The 13,451-nt window shown below is 46.0% G+C and overlaps 1 protein-coding gene across 1 annotated transcript in view; it reads right to left on the bottom strand.

Moving 5' to 3' along the window:
* Positions 1-13,451, bottom strand: part of CCDC60 (coiled-coil domain containing 60) — a 162,088-nt gene that overhangs the window by 17,747 nt on the left and 130,890 nt on the right. The window contains exons 6-7 of the mRNA XM_019467310.2: positions 8,062-8,152; positions 2,538-2,772 (exon numbers count right to left, since the gene is read on the bottom strand). Of these exons, the coding sequence (XP_019322855.2) occupies positions 2,538-2,772; positions 8,062-8,152 (326 nt within the window). The remainder of the gene's footprint in view (positions 1-2,537; positions 2,773-8,061; positions 8,153-13,451) is intronic.

Genomic DNA, 13,451 nt, shown 5'->3' with positions numbered 1-13,451 from the left:
AACCTTGTGTATTAAACAAAATGTAAGTGGCAGGAACTAGCCTGCATGCCTCAGTTTTCTATCTCTAAACGAAGATGAAAGCGACGGGAATGAAGAGAGAAGGTTTAAAGGAGTTTTAGGAGGTAGGACTGAGGGGACCAGTTAGCTGGTTAGATATGGGTAGGAGGCAGCAACTGGGGACAGGTCTCAGAGGCCTGGAGAGGTGGCACTGTTCACCCGTCTGCTCATCACAGATACCTTCCCCCTCCACCCCCTCCTTCCTTTGGCATGCCTGCTTCCTCTTGGGGGACACTGTGCCACTTCTGGACTGAGGCAGTTCTTGGAGCTGGGGACACTTCTCTTCTTACTTAAGAGCAGGGCTTTTGGGGCTGAAAGACACACAACATGGATATAACATTGATAACCACACAGACACCTTGAAAAGAAAACCAGATCTGGTTAGTCCTGTACTGAAAACCTCCCAGAGACTTCCTGTTGCCATTGAGATCATTCTGAAGTCCTTACCTTACCCTACAAAGGCCATGCCCACTCTGACTCCTGCCTCCCTCCCCGGCTTCATATCCTGAGATCTCAGCCTAAATGGTCAGAGCTGAGAGAGGCTTTTTTGACGACTGTGGCTAAACTAGCCTCATCCCCACCGACAGTCTCTCTCTGGCCCATGTCTTGTTTTATTATCTTCTGATCACATATTATCTGCAACTGACTTGATATTTGCAGTTTCGTTTATCATCTGCTTTTTCCTTCTAAAACATAAGCTTGGGGAGGCCAGGAACTATAATCCTCAGTTCCAGGTGCTCAGTAGCTGATCAGTAGATACGTGTCGAATGAAAGAAGGTTTAAGAAATCCATAAGAGTCACACGTCTGCTGATGGCTGATCTTGGTTCCTCACTATCTTAGATAGTCTGTTCAGCAAACAGCTTTTCAGGGCTCGGAGCCTTTCATGGATTTTCACGGCTTTCACCCTGTTGACAAGGGTGGGAATTTTTCTCATTGGCAGTCATTACTCTGAGTCCTGACCACTTACTGGATGCTTTGTCCTTCTGTCCATTCTTTGTTGTGATGATTAGGGCCTCAATCAGGCTTTCTGGTCTACCTTGACCTCTTATTCAATCTCCTTGAAACTATCCTACACCCAGTTCTTTTCAGCTCAGCCTAGCCCAGCCCAGCATTGGTTGCCACAGGCATTCTAGATGGTCTGAAAGAACACTGGCTAAGAAGACAGGCCTCCGCTTGGGCGCCACTGAGGGGACACAGGAGATGTGGTGGGAAGGGGTCCATGAACCAGAGTCCATAATTTTGCATTGGCCAGCTCGTTCATGATCCTTTCTTTTTCTCTTCTATCCTCTCTTTCTGCATAAATCCCTTCTTTCCTATTTCCTTTTACTATACAAGCTCTACTCAGAAAGTTCTGAGAATAATTTTTTTTGCATGACTTATAGAATCTAGTTACGATTCTATCTGGTGGAAGTCCATAGGCTGTACCTAAAAGAGTATGCAAAACTATGTATATATGTGTGTATAAATTTTCTTATGGAGAGAGGACTCCTAGTTTTTAATAGATTTTCTAAAGCACCTGTGTCCCCCAAATTGTGAACCACTGAAAATGCATCTTCCAGAGCAGGGGGAGGAGGGGACGAGTGTCACAGAGGGATACAACTTCCATATATAACATAGTTGGAAAAGACAAATCCCTAGAGACAGAAAGTAGATTTGTGGTTGCCTAGAGCCATGGGGTGGCAAAGGAGAGAGACTGCCAATGGATATGAGGTTTTCTTTTGGTTTGATTGAAATGTTCTAAAACTAGATTATGATAATAGTTGCACAACTCTGTAAATTGACTAACAGTCATTGAATTGTACATTTAAAAAGAGTGAATTTTATGGTATGCAAATTATACCTCCATAAAGTTATTTTAAAAAGTCTATGCTGCATTTCAAAAACTTAGTATGAAAAAATGTGAAATATCTCATTAATAATTTTATATTGATTTCATGCTGAAGTGACAACATTTTATATAAGTCGGGCTCAATAAAATGTAATTATTAGAATTAAAAAAAATTTTTTTAATGTTTATTTATTTTTGAGAGAGAGCGAGAGACAGAGTACGAGCAGGGGAGGAACAGAGAGAGAGGGAGACACAGAATCTGAAACAAGCTCCAGGCTCCAAGCTGTCAGCACAGAGCCCAACATGGGGCTCAAACTCACAAACCGTGAGATAATGACCTGAGCCGAAGCTGGACGCTCAACCGACTGAGCCACCCAGGCGCCCCTATAATTATTAGAAATTTAAAAGGAGCAATTGATGACCATGGGCTGTCTCTCGAGGAGAAATTGCTCAGAGTAACCCAAGGAACAGAGTATATTTCCAGTCTCCCCCGGGGAAAAGCAAAGGGGACTGAGGAAATTGTACAGGGCCAGGAGACCCCTGTGTCTCTTTTAACTGAATGGGGGTGGAGGTGGAGTAGGAGGGGTTCTTGATGTCTAGCTTTAAGGCAAAGAGTCCAGGCAGATTGTTCAGATCTCAGGTACGACTTACTGATATGGAGAGGTTCTTCGTCAGGCTTGGTCGAAGAGGATTCATTGTCCTCAATGTCCTTGCTGCCTGTTGCCTGGGTGATCACACTCTGGGGCTCATCTGAGCCGGGGTTCATGGACATCATACTGCTCTGGGGGGATGATCCCCAACTGGTCCGAGACAGACTGAGGGTGGAGCCTCGCCGGCTTGGCTTGCGGTTGGTGACACGCAGTATAGGAATTTTGAATTTCTTGGTCTGAAGAAAAGAGAGAAGAGAGAGGGGGTCTCAGAAAGAAGGGAGGGAGGACAGAATGATGGAAGGAAGGAGAGAAGGAGAAAGGAGGGTGGAAAGAAGGGAGAGAGAAGAATAAAGGAGGGAGGGAAGGAAAGAAGAAAAGAAAGAAAGAAAAAGTGAAAACCTGGCTCTGAATGTGAATTTCTTTTGGCTCTTTCTGAACACCATGAGACGTATCCTGGATCTGTCACAAATCAAGATAGTTTAAAATGTGTATGATTTTTTTAATCTTTTTTTTTAAAGATTTTTTTTAATGTTTATTTTTGAGAGAGAGAGAGAGAGAGACAAAATATGAGCAGGAGATGGGCAGAGAGTGAAGGAGACACAGAATCCGAAGCAAGCTCCAGGCTCTGAGCTATCAGCACAGAGCCCGGCACGGGGCTTGAACTCACAAACCACGAGATCATGACCTGAACCAAAGTTGGACACTTAACCCACTAAGCCACCCTGGCGCCCTTTTTTTATCTTTTAATTTAAAAAAGTTTTTTTTTTTAATGTTTATTTATTTCTGAGAGAGAGAGAGAGAGAGAGAGAGAGAGAGAGAGAGAGAGAGACAGAGTGTGAGCAGGGGAGGGGCAGAGAGAGAGAGGGAGACACAGAATCTGAAGCAGGCTCCAGGCTCTGAGCTGTCAGCAGAGAGCCCGACATGGGGCTTGAACTCACAAACCACAAGATCATGATCTGAGTTGAAGTCAGACACTTAACTGGCTGAGCCACCCAGACACCCCTAAAATGTGTATTATTTGAAGCAAACATTATGGGACTTACTCTGTTCAGTGAGTGCCATGGTTGTCCACGTAGTCACCGCAAGAAGCCAAACGCATATTCTAATGATATTACCGGGGACCAGAAGAGCTTTTAACTTTTCTTTTGTAATAATCATCAGAGTTGATTTTTAAACTGTGGGAGGATGGGTCTCATTTCTTCAGCTACCTCTTGGTTTGACCCCACATTGCATGTATCAATTTCTTGTTCCATTGAGTTGACGCCAGGCCCTCCAACAATGAAGATTTGTGTTTGCTGGAATCTTCTGAAGAATGTAGGATGGAGAAGATTCTATAGCTGACGTTTAGGAAGTGGGATATCGGGGAAGCAGATTTGTCTGATGAGATAGCACTCATTGTGGGAGGAAGGAGAGCCATGGTTGTGGTGGACAGAAGGGTCTAGGTGACAAGCCCTCGAAGGTAGTAAGGGGTAGGTAGAGAAAGCCCTGTAAGGGAAATGTGGACTTTTGGGAGGAAAGGAGTCAGACAGGATGGGTTACCAGTGCGTGTGTGTGCACACGTATGTGTGTGTGTTCACCCGCTTGCATGATTGATGTCACTTCTGAATCTACTGTGCAGGGTCCTGTCTTCGTTTAACTCATGGCCCAAGTCTTCCAGAGGGTTTCTAACTTGCCCAAGGTCACACACAGCTAGCATGTGGCAGAGCCGGGATTCAAATCCAGGTCAGGTCAACACCGATGCTAATTATTGGGCCTTGCTTGAAAATACTTTAAGCAATGCTCTTTTCTCAGTGGCTTTGAAAATTCCCCTGATCCCTTGCTGATGAAAATACCAAGTTTACAGTGGGACACAGTAGGTCCTCAGCTGCTCCAGGGTAAGAGCTCAATAGCGCCCTGGGCTATAGTTTATGCTCGATGAATGGAAACAGTTTTATTTGAGAACATTTATTTATGTATTTATGGTTTTTTTTTTACGAACTTTTAAAATGAATGCTCTTGCAGGGAAGACTGAGGTCATCTTTCAATCAGACTCATAGTGTTTGATACCTTCGGAAAGCAGATAGAAGAAGAGACAGCACTGAGGCCACACCAACATCTAATAAATATCTAACAGGGTGGAGAGAGTTGTGTCCCTCAGGATTCGTATCATGGAGTCCACGGCATGTGGGCAGAAGTAATTTTTTGGTGGGTGCCTTGTGGGGCCATGAGTACAGGTGGAACTTCGCCCCCCACCCTGGGAAGAGGGGAGGGTCTTCCTGGTTGCACAGGGGAAGAACAAGGTGGGTTTACCCAGATCTCCAAGGGGGCATGTTCTCTCCTTTGTCCAATCAGGAGCTTGACACAGCATCCCCTTTGTCCTGGCATTACAACTGGGGGTAATATATGTGGAAGTCACCTCATCTGGTCTCCTCTGGCACAATATGAATTCCTGGCTCTGGAAACCAGACTCTTTAGATCAACATCATTTATGAAGGCCGGACACATCGTGTCCCAGGGGCAGCCTGGAGTCTGGCAATGAGCACTGGACCTGGATCCGGGGCGGGGTGGGGGGAGGGGGACGAACATCAGAGGGGCCTTGAGCAAGCCACAGCCTTGCCTCAGTTTCTTTATTTACAAAACAAAGAGAATAGACTGGGGTGGTCTCAAGGAGCTTTCTGCATCCAGAGCTCCGTGTGGATCTTCCTTGGGCTAGGATTTCATTTTGTGCTCCTAAAGTTGCCATTAATTAAAATTCAATTAACAACCTCAGCCAGGAAATCCGAAGTGAAGGGCTGACACTTCTGATTAATTGAGAGTGGCAGAAAAATAAAATGTGGGGGGAACATGTGACAGGCAGTTTCAGCATCTTGCTTACCCTTTATTGAACTGACTCTGTCTGAATTGACTTAAATCCCCAAATGCTTCTTCCCTGTTTTTTATATTTCACTCAGGAGCAGTGTTAACCAGCTGCTGTGTTCCACCTCAGTAGGGACTGCTTTTGGCAACAAAGGAAAAGATTTCCCTGAGTGATTCCTTATACTTTTTCAGAAGCAAAGGTTTCAAACTGGCGGCCCATGGGGGGTGGGGGGGGGGGTGGGGACATGATTAACTGCCCTGAATTTTACAAATTGGGGAGGTTTTTGTATAGCAACCTAGGTTATTAGTCTCTCTGAAAAATGATAAGCCCCAGACTTCCATTCTCACATGGCAAAATGGCTAGAGCTGGGCAGAAGTTCTTCCCTTTAGCTGAGCAGGCATATCCCTGTTTGCCACAGACCTCACCACTCCCTAATACATTACACCCATCCAGATTTTTTTCATATACCCAGTTTGCCTGGTTCTTACACAAACATGATCTTGGCACTGACAAGCTCTAAACACACAGAAGAATATCAGTTGCTGTGGGAATTGATTGCAGCCCCTCTTTCAAAGCTTTCATTTTAGAGGCGCAGAAACTGAAGTCAGGAGACAGGAAAGGACTTGTCTGAAGCCACACAGTGAACCAGGTCACCGTGGCTAAGCTAGGTCTCCTGACTCCTAATCCAGTGCTCCCTTGTCCTCAGAATGGACCACACTTCAGCCTAGAGTGTGACCTATAAATTTCCTAGGGAATTCAATTTTGTGAGAGTTCCAGTGTGGTGATTTACTGTCCCCTGTTGCAATTTTTGTCATGAATATTCCTGGAGGATTTTTTTTTTTTTTAAGGTTTGTGGTTCCTGCTGGTTTTTCTGTGCATCTCTGGAGACAGATGTACACAGTGTCTCCATAGCAACTTTCTGTGATAAAAAATAAAGGCTTCTACTTCTCAGATCTAGGCACACCCTGATGAAAGAGCAAGAAAATAGTGCAACTCTTCATGAGGGGCAATTATAATCGTGACACCATGGAGGACATGCATTTGACGAGCTCAGTGTTTAATAAACAGTGTTTCATGAACAGACCCAGGATTAACTCTTCGCTCTGCCATTACCCAGTTGTGTGACCTCATGCAAGTCACTTAGCCTCTCTGAGCCTCAACTTCCTCCTCTCCCAGCTGGGGATTAGAATTGTGCCTCCTGGGGCAGAGCTGGCTAATGTACCCAAAGCATTTCCTCAGCATAGAACCTGGCCCATTGCAATTATGTTAAAAAGTGGCTTCTAAAAATTATATAACCATGGGGCGCCTGGGCGGCTCAGTCAGTTAAGCGTCCGACTTCAGCTCAGGTCATGATCTCACAGTTTCTGGGTTCAAGTCCCGTGTCAGGCTCTGTGCTGACAGCTTAGAGCCTGGAGCCGCTTGAGATTCTGTGTCTCCCTCTCTCTCGGCCTCTCCCCTGCTTGTGCTCTCTCTGTCTCTCAAAAATAAAAAATGTCAAAAAAATTAAAAATTATATAACCACAGTAATTATCAACATTTTACCACTTTCTTTTTTTAAAATTTATGTTAATGTCTTATTTATTTTTGAGAGTGAGCGAGCGCACAAGTGGGGGAGGGGCAGAGAGAGGGAGACACAGAATCCAAAGCAGGCTCCAGGCTCTGAGCTGTCAGTGCAGAGCCCGATGTGGGGCTCGAACCCACGAACCGTGAGATCATGACCTGAGCTAAAGTTGGACACTTAACCAACCGAGCCACCCAGGCCTCCCTACCCCTTTCAAAGTGAGTTGGCATGGTGTTTCCTGAGGTTCTTTACTAACGTTGTGAAGTAGGCAGGGATGAACATTATTCTCATATTGTGGGGAAGGGCACAGGTGTAGGAAACATTCTAGGTGCCTGCTCTTTCAACTACCTTTACTTATCTAAATATTACCTCTTGTCAGGGTGCCTGGGTGGCTCAGTCAGTTGTATATCTGACTCTTGATCTCTGTTCAGGTCATGATCTCACGGTTCATGGGTTCAAGCCCCACACTGGGCTCTGTGCTGATGACTCAGAGCCTGCTTGGGGTTCTCTCTCTCCCTTTCTAACCCTCCCCCACTTATGTGCACTCACGTGCCCCCTCCCCCCCCCAAATAAATAGATAAACTTAAATAAATATTACCTCTTGTCATTATTACTTTACGGTGCTTGTTTGTTGGGTAGATGAATTTGGGAAGCTTTGGGTTTGGAATAGTTTTGAGTGAAAAGAATAGACCTCTCGATGTTCCCTTGGTGGTAAATGCGCGTTCTTGTTTGTAGAACACCCTATCTGTTGAATCACCTACTTCTTATTTTCTGGCTGAGTTAAAAAGAGAGTGAGAGATCGAGAGAGAAATGACTGGTATTGATTAAAAACATGGAGTGAGGTGAGTCCATTTCCTTCCGGTGACATGTAATTGAGCAGCTCCACAGCTGCTCCTCCCCTTTCCCGTGAAGTGGTTTCTGGCCAAATGTCATGTCTCCCGTAATCCCCAGATAGCCGTTTTAATTAAAATTTACAAAAACCATCCAACAGCATGTGGTTCTGATTTCTCTTCACTCAGAGAACCAACTAGAAAAAAAAAATCCCATCAGAGAAGAGACTGGCAAAAAACGCTCCCAATTCAAGTCGGGGCTGGTAGCCAGACCAGAGCGTCGTGTGCTGGTAGTTACCTTAGGCGCTGTCACGAAGTGCTCCCACCTCTGTCCCATGGACTTGTCCTTATTGATTTTTTTTATTGTGCTCTTGCTTCCACCCGGGTCCCTGAGTGAGAAACAACTTAATGAGTTTTCCGCTCCCAGAGCCTCGGTTTTACTACAAGTTCTTTTAGGAAATGCAATGAATGGATGATGGATGGTGGCTGTTCTCTGTTACGGTTTCTCCCCCCCCCCCCCCCGCCACTCCCCCCACCACGTTTGCGTGAAGAAGTGAGAGGGACAGTCCTCCACAGCTGGGTCCTGCCAGTGAAAATTGAGGTTAGGAGAGACCACCGCTTACGAGGTGGGGCTGAGGGAGGTGAATGTATTTGTATTCATTCTGCATCTGTTTGCGATTTGGACTTGGGTCCTCTGCTAAACTCCAGGGCAAGTCTGCAGCTACTCCTGGGGGGTGAACTGAAAGGCATGTTCATTTCTGAATCTCTGCCTGCGGTGGTGTCCGAGAATCCTACCATGAGGGGCACTTGTGAGTAGCATGGAGAGAGTATAACTGAGGGGGCCTGCGGAGAGGTTGTGGGGGCAGGTTTTTGCACAATGAAAATCACTGGTTTGGAGCGTATTGAGCAGAACTCTGTACGATGCTACATGCAAGATGCTTTCTCACTGAATTGTCTCAGTAAGACCTTGCGATGCAGTCATTGTCACCCCATTTTACAGATGAGAAAACAAACGGGGGCGAGGGTGCTCAGGTCACTCACCCAGGTTCAGATTTACAGTGAAACTAATGACTGTCACTTGATGCGTCCCTGTGGGGCCCTGTACCTAATTTTCCACTGCAATTTTTCTATTCCTTTTCTTAAAGCACCACCATTCCCCAGTTAACTAAACTTCGGGTACCCTAAATCCTGGTTCCTCCCCTCAGGGGTTGGGAACTTTCTGGTTATGAGACTGAGCCTCCAGCAGGTTTTGTTGGTGATGTGCCCGTAATCCCTCATCTGAAACCCATAGGGCCAGATGTGTTGCCACGTTGGCATTTTGGGAAGGATATATGCTGCCTGTGCCATATGTTAACGTAATCCTTCCAGAAGCGGGGACTGGGACAGCATCCTGTAACCAGACACATTACTATTTCTGCAGTGACATATATGAATATTTACTCTAGGTGGGCTAAAGACCTGTGAATAACTTCAAGTCAGATTGTGCCACCAAGTCAGTTTGGTTCATGTCAAAGCTTGCTGCAGAATGAGTTATGGAAAAATTGTTTCCAGAGCCTTTTGGATTTTGGGCTTGGGGCTACCGGACAGTGGATCTCTGCTGATAAACAAGCAGGAAGACTCAGTGTGTGCTCTTTCAGTTCCTTCTACCTATCGATCAATGATTGATTAACATACTGATTTCTCTTTCCGTCCATCCATCCATCCATCCGTCCACCCATCCACCCATCCCTTTCTTTATCTCCTTTTTCTCTGCAGAAAGGATTTTGGATGGCTGGCATCCTTTAAATCATTTGGCTAGCTGTCACCTAGTATAGAGCAGGGACTTGAGGAATTGAGGTGGCCAGACCAGGTTGATGACGGGAGGCACTGACAGGGGTCTAGACTTCTCAGGGGCTGCTGAGCGCTGATGAGGGAGGTGGGAGATGCTCAGATATAGGAGGTAAAGGGTGATCAAGCTCAAACTTGCATAAGACGGGCTTCTCATGGCACAAGGCTCTGGGTAGTGGAATCGAAGGCTTTTACCAGCCCAGATGTGGAGCAGGGGCTGGGGGTGGGGGTGGGGGGGAGGTGTGCCCTCCTCCCTGGCAGGACTTTGCTGAATATTTACCAGCCCACAGCCACAACCCAAGAAACATACATAGGCGCCAAGGTGGAAGTCAGGCTGGGGAGGGTGGGGCGGGGTGAGAATGTGCCTTCAAGCTTTTTGTAAGACTTTATGTTTGATTACACAATAAAAAGCCCTCTGAATAATTAACAGTGAAGCTCATTTAACGTTGGTTCTGCCTGCTTCTCCCCCGAGTAATCAAATTAGGGAATATTTAAAATCCAGCCAGAGGAAGGAGCAGCAATACTTCAGTCCTATAAACAATATTTAAACTAGCGGCGCTTTTGAAGTCTGATTTAAGGCTCACCAACTGGAAGCTTTAGCAGTTTCTGCTTTGGAGCGTTTCTTTCAAGACCACAGGGCTTTGGGGCTCCTTCCTTTCACTAACGCAGCTCCTGCTGTGCCTCCAGCCTTCTTCTTGAAGTTCAAAAGCAACCCCCTTCCCCTTTCAAAATTAAATCTGGTCCCAGCCAAGCTTTCAAAATCTTAAATATTCAAGCCCGATCCGGAAGATGGGGAGGCTTTCTGTTAACGCTGACTTCCTAGATGACCCGAAATCTATTGTGACTCCAGGCAGCAGGTAAATGAGTTAAAAATGCAGCGAGGCTCCCAGAGATCTTAAACAGCCCTTGCGCCCTTGCTCGTGCAAAGCCACTGATAAAGAAAGGGCCCTGGTTAGACAGAATCAGTCTCTCTGATGTTTCATTCTCAGTAGCAAATAAACCAAAAAAAGGAAGATCAAACAGGGGCAGGAAAAGAAGTAAACCACCTGTGTTTCTTTGTCCACAGGGGGCTGGCTGCACACCTTGTCTGAGATGGGCACAGCAAGTTGACAGTCCTTCCCAAGGCTTGGTGGGGTGGTCATTAGTGCTGTTTACCAAATAGTCCCAGGTCTTTCCGGCTCCTTGAGGACAGGGGTAGTGCTGTGACTTGCTTTGTTTAAAAGCGATTAACCTTTTTTTTTTTTTTTTTGACCATAAATTTCATATTTAAATAAATAAATAAATGCGATTGAATGTGGCGTTCAGGGTGGATGCTTTAAGGGCCAGCCCTCAAGGCAGATTCCCTCTGCTGCCGAGTTGATGGTAGAAGCTTATGTTGACAAGGAGCTCCTGTCAGCCTGGGTCCTTGACCGACTAAGGAGCACAGCCCCATGTTGATGACACGTAGGACGCCCAGGAAATGCACTTGTGTTGCATTAAGCTTTTGAGATTTTAGGGTTGTTCATTCCGGCAGCTTAATTTAGTTTACCTAATTGATGTCCCTGATCTACTGTTTGTGTGACCTCAGGCAAGTCTCTCTGAGCAATAGGACCAGGAAAGCAGTGCATGCTGGTGGTTTAACAGTGGGTTTAAGAGTCAGGTGGACTGGATGTTCGAGTCCTGTGCCTGCCCTCCTTCCGAGGCGTGTCTTTGTGTAAGTTACTTAGCCTCTCTGAGCCTCAGTGTCCTCATCTGTAAAATGGAGGGAATAATATTAGTTATGTCAGAGGATTGCTGTGAAGATGAAATTTGGGGCTTGTTAGGGGCTTGGCGGGGTGCCTTGTACAGAGAACTGAACACAGTTAAACTATTAACAGTATGCTTTTGTCGACAGCGGTCTAAGTGTGGCTTGGAGGAGGGGCTGATGGTGGGGAACGAGGCACTAGGGCAGATCCATAGGGGCAAATCTGCTACGATTTTCAGACCATAATTTCCCCTTGCTGAAGCCTTCTGGGGGATCCGATTTGCTAGCAATGAAGGGACCCCGTCGCATCTCATTTAACCGTACCCACCAAGCACATTTTGTTCCTAGTGTGTCACTTGAAATGTCTCTCCACAGCGGCCATCAGAGTGGTTTTCTCAAATAGTTCACTCAGCCTTCGCGAACCGTCATGTGGGGTAAAACACCTACTTCTCAGAGTGGAAAGTCTGTTGACCGGTTTCGAATGCATTCACGAGTCCATGACTGAGTTTGGAGATCGGCGGTAACTGCTGATTGTGCACCAGGGAAGGAGGGGACAGAGATCAGAGCTCCCAGGGTCTCCCAGGCAGGTCACCTCCCTAGTGACAGGTGCTCCCATCATCCTGCCACGGTCCCCTACTCCTGCAGAGATGTCCTCTTGAGTAAAGCAGGGGAGGCATTTTGCAATTAAATCGGTGCAGAGGGGAGAGCAGGTGAAATCCAAGATTTCACTCAAATGTCACCTCCCGAGTGAGTCTTTCCTGGATGACCCAATTTAAAAGTCACCCCCAACCTGCCACTGTCACATCACCCTGTCAATTTCTTTGTGACCCTTGGTGCCATCTCACAGCATCTTGATTGTTGCATGTTTATTATCTGCTCCCCCAAAGCTGCAGAGAACAGAGATGTTACCTGCTTCCTTCACTGCTGTATCCCCAGTAGTGCCTGAAAACAGCAGGCTTGAGGAACATGAGAGTTTCCGGGGTGGGGTGGGGGCGCACATGACAAGGGAAAAACAACTTCAATGTAATAACTGCTATTTTTGCATGTTCTTCAGAATGATGCTGCATTTTTCCCCCCACAAGATTGACGATCTGGCAAAGACTTAAAGTTCTTACAGGACTTGGTTAAATATGTTGATAAACTCTGCAGTCATTAAAAGTGGTTCCAATATGGAGAGACGGTTCCCATATGTTAAGTTAAATACCAAAGCCATAAGTATAGAATGGCCTTTTTTTGTTGTTTCTTAAAAGAAAATGACACACGCACATATCACATCATCTTGGTAAGCTGCAGTCCGTTTTGTATCCTGGACGCCCCCTGACAAATATTACTTTGCAATGAATTTTTCTTTTTGCTTTTTGACACCAGACCGTGCCCTACATTAATTGAGGACTTTGGGGCTTTAGCTAGGAACAGAGGAAACTGCCATTTAGTGGTTAAGCACGTGTGCTGGGCCACCGGGTTACCGGAATTCAAATTCTGACCTAGCTTTTACTAGCTATACAATTTTGAGCAAGTTACTTAAATCTTCTGTGCCTCAGTTTCCTCATCTGTCAGTTAGAATGAGGCTCGAATGACGTAAAGTACTCAGAGCAGTGCTTGACATCGGAAGCACCCAGGTGCCAGCTATTTTCATTATAACACAGGTAGATTTAGGAGCCTGTGTCATATTTGAAACATCAAAGTGTGGTTGCCTTTTAGCCTTCCATGTTTTTCTAAAGGAACAGCAGGTTCTTCGTGCCTGGGCAGCCCAGCCCTTGAGTGTGAGGACTTTCTTTTTTTCTTTTTCTTTTTAAAAAATTTTTTAAATGTTTATCTATTTTTGAGAGAGAGACAGAGACAGAGTGTGAGTGGGGGAGGGGCAGAGAGAGAGGGAGACACAGAATCCGAAGCAGGCTCCAGGCTCTGAGCTGTCAGCACGGAGCCCGATGAGGGGCTTGAACTCACGAACTGTGAGATCATGACCTGAGCTGAAGTCAGATGCTTAGCCAACTGAGCCACCTAGGCGCCCCGAGTGTCTGGACTTTCTTTATGAAAGTCAGGATTATACCCACCTGGACTCCCCGATTAAGAGTGGGACAGTCCTAGGCAATAAGACATAGATGATTGTGCTGCTTGAGTGTGTCCAGGGGACAGCT

The sequence above is a fragment of the Panthera pardus genome, unplaced genomic scaffold (assembly GCF_024362965.1).
Source record: "Panthera pardus isolate Hobbes unplaced genomic scaffold, ASM2436296v1 HiC_scaffold_15, whole genome shotgun sequence".
In the NCBI taxonomy this organism is placed as follows: domain Eukaryota; kingdom Metazoa; phylum Chordata; class Mammalia; order Carnivora; family Felidae; genus Panthera; species Panthera pardus.
This window is presented reverse-complemented; position numbering and strand designations above follow the sequence as displayed.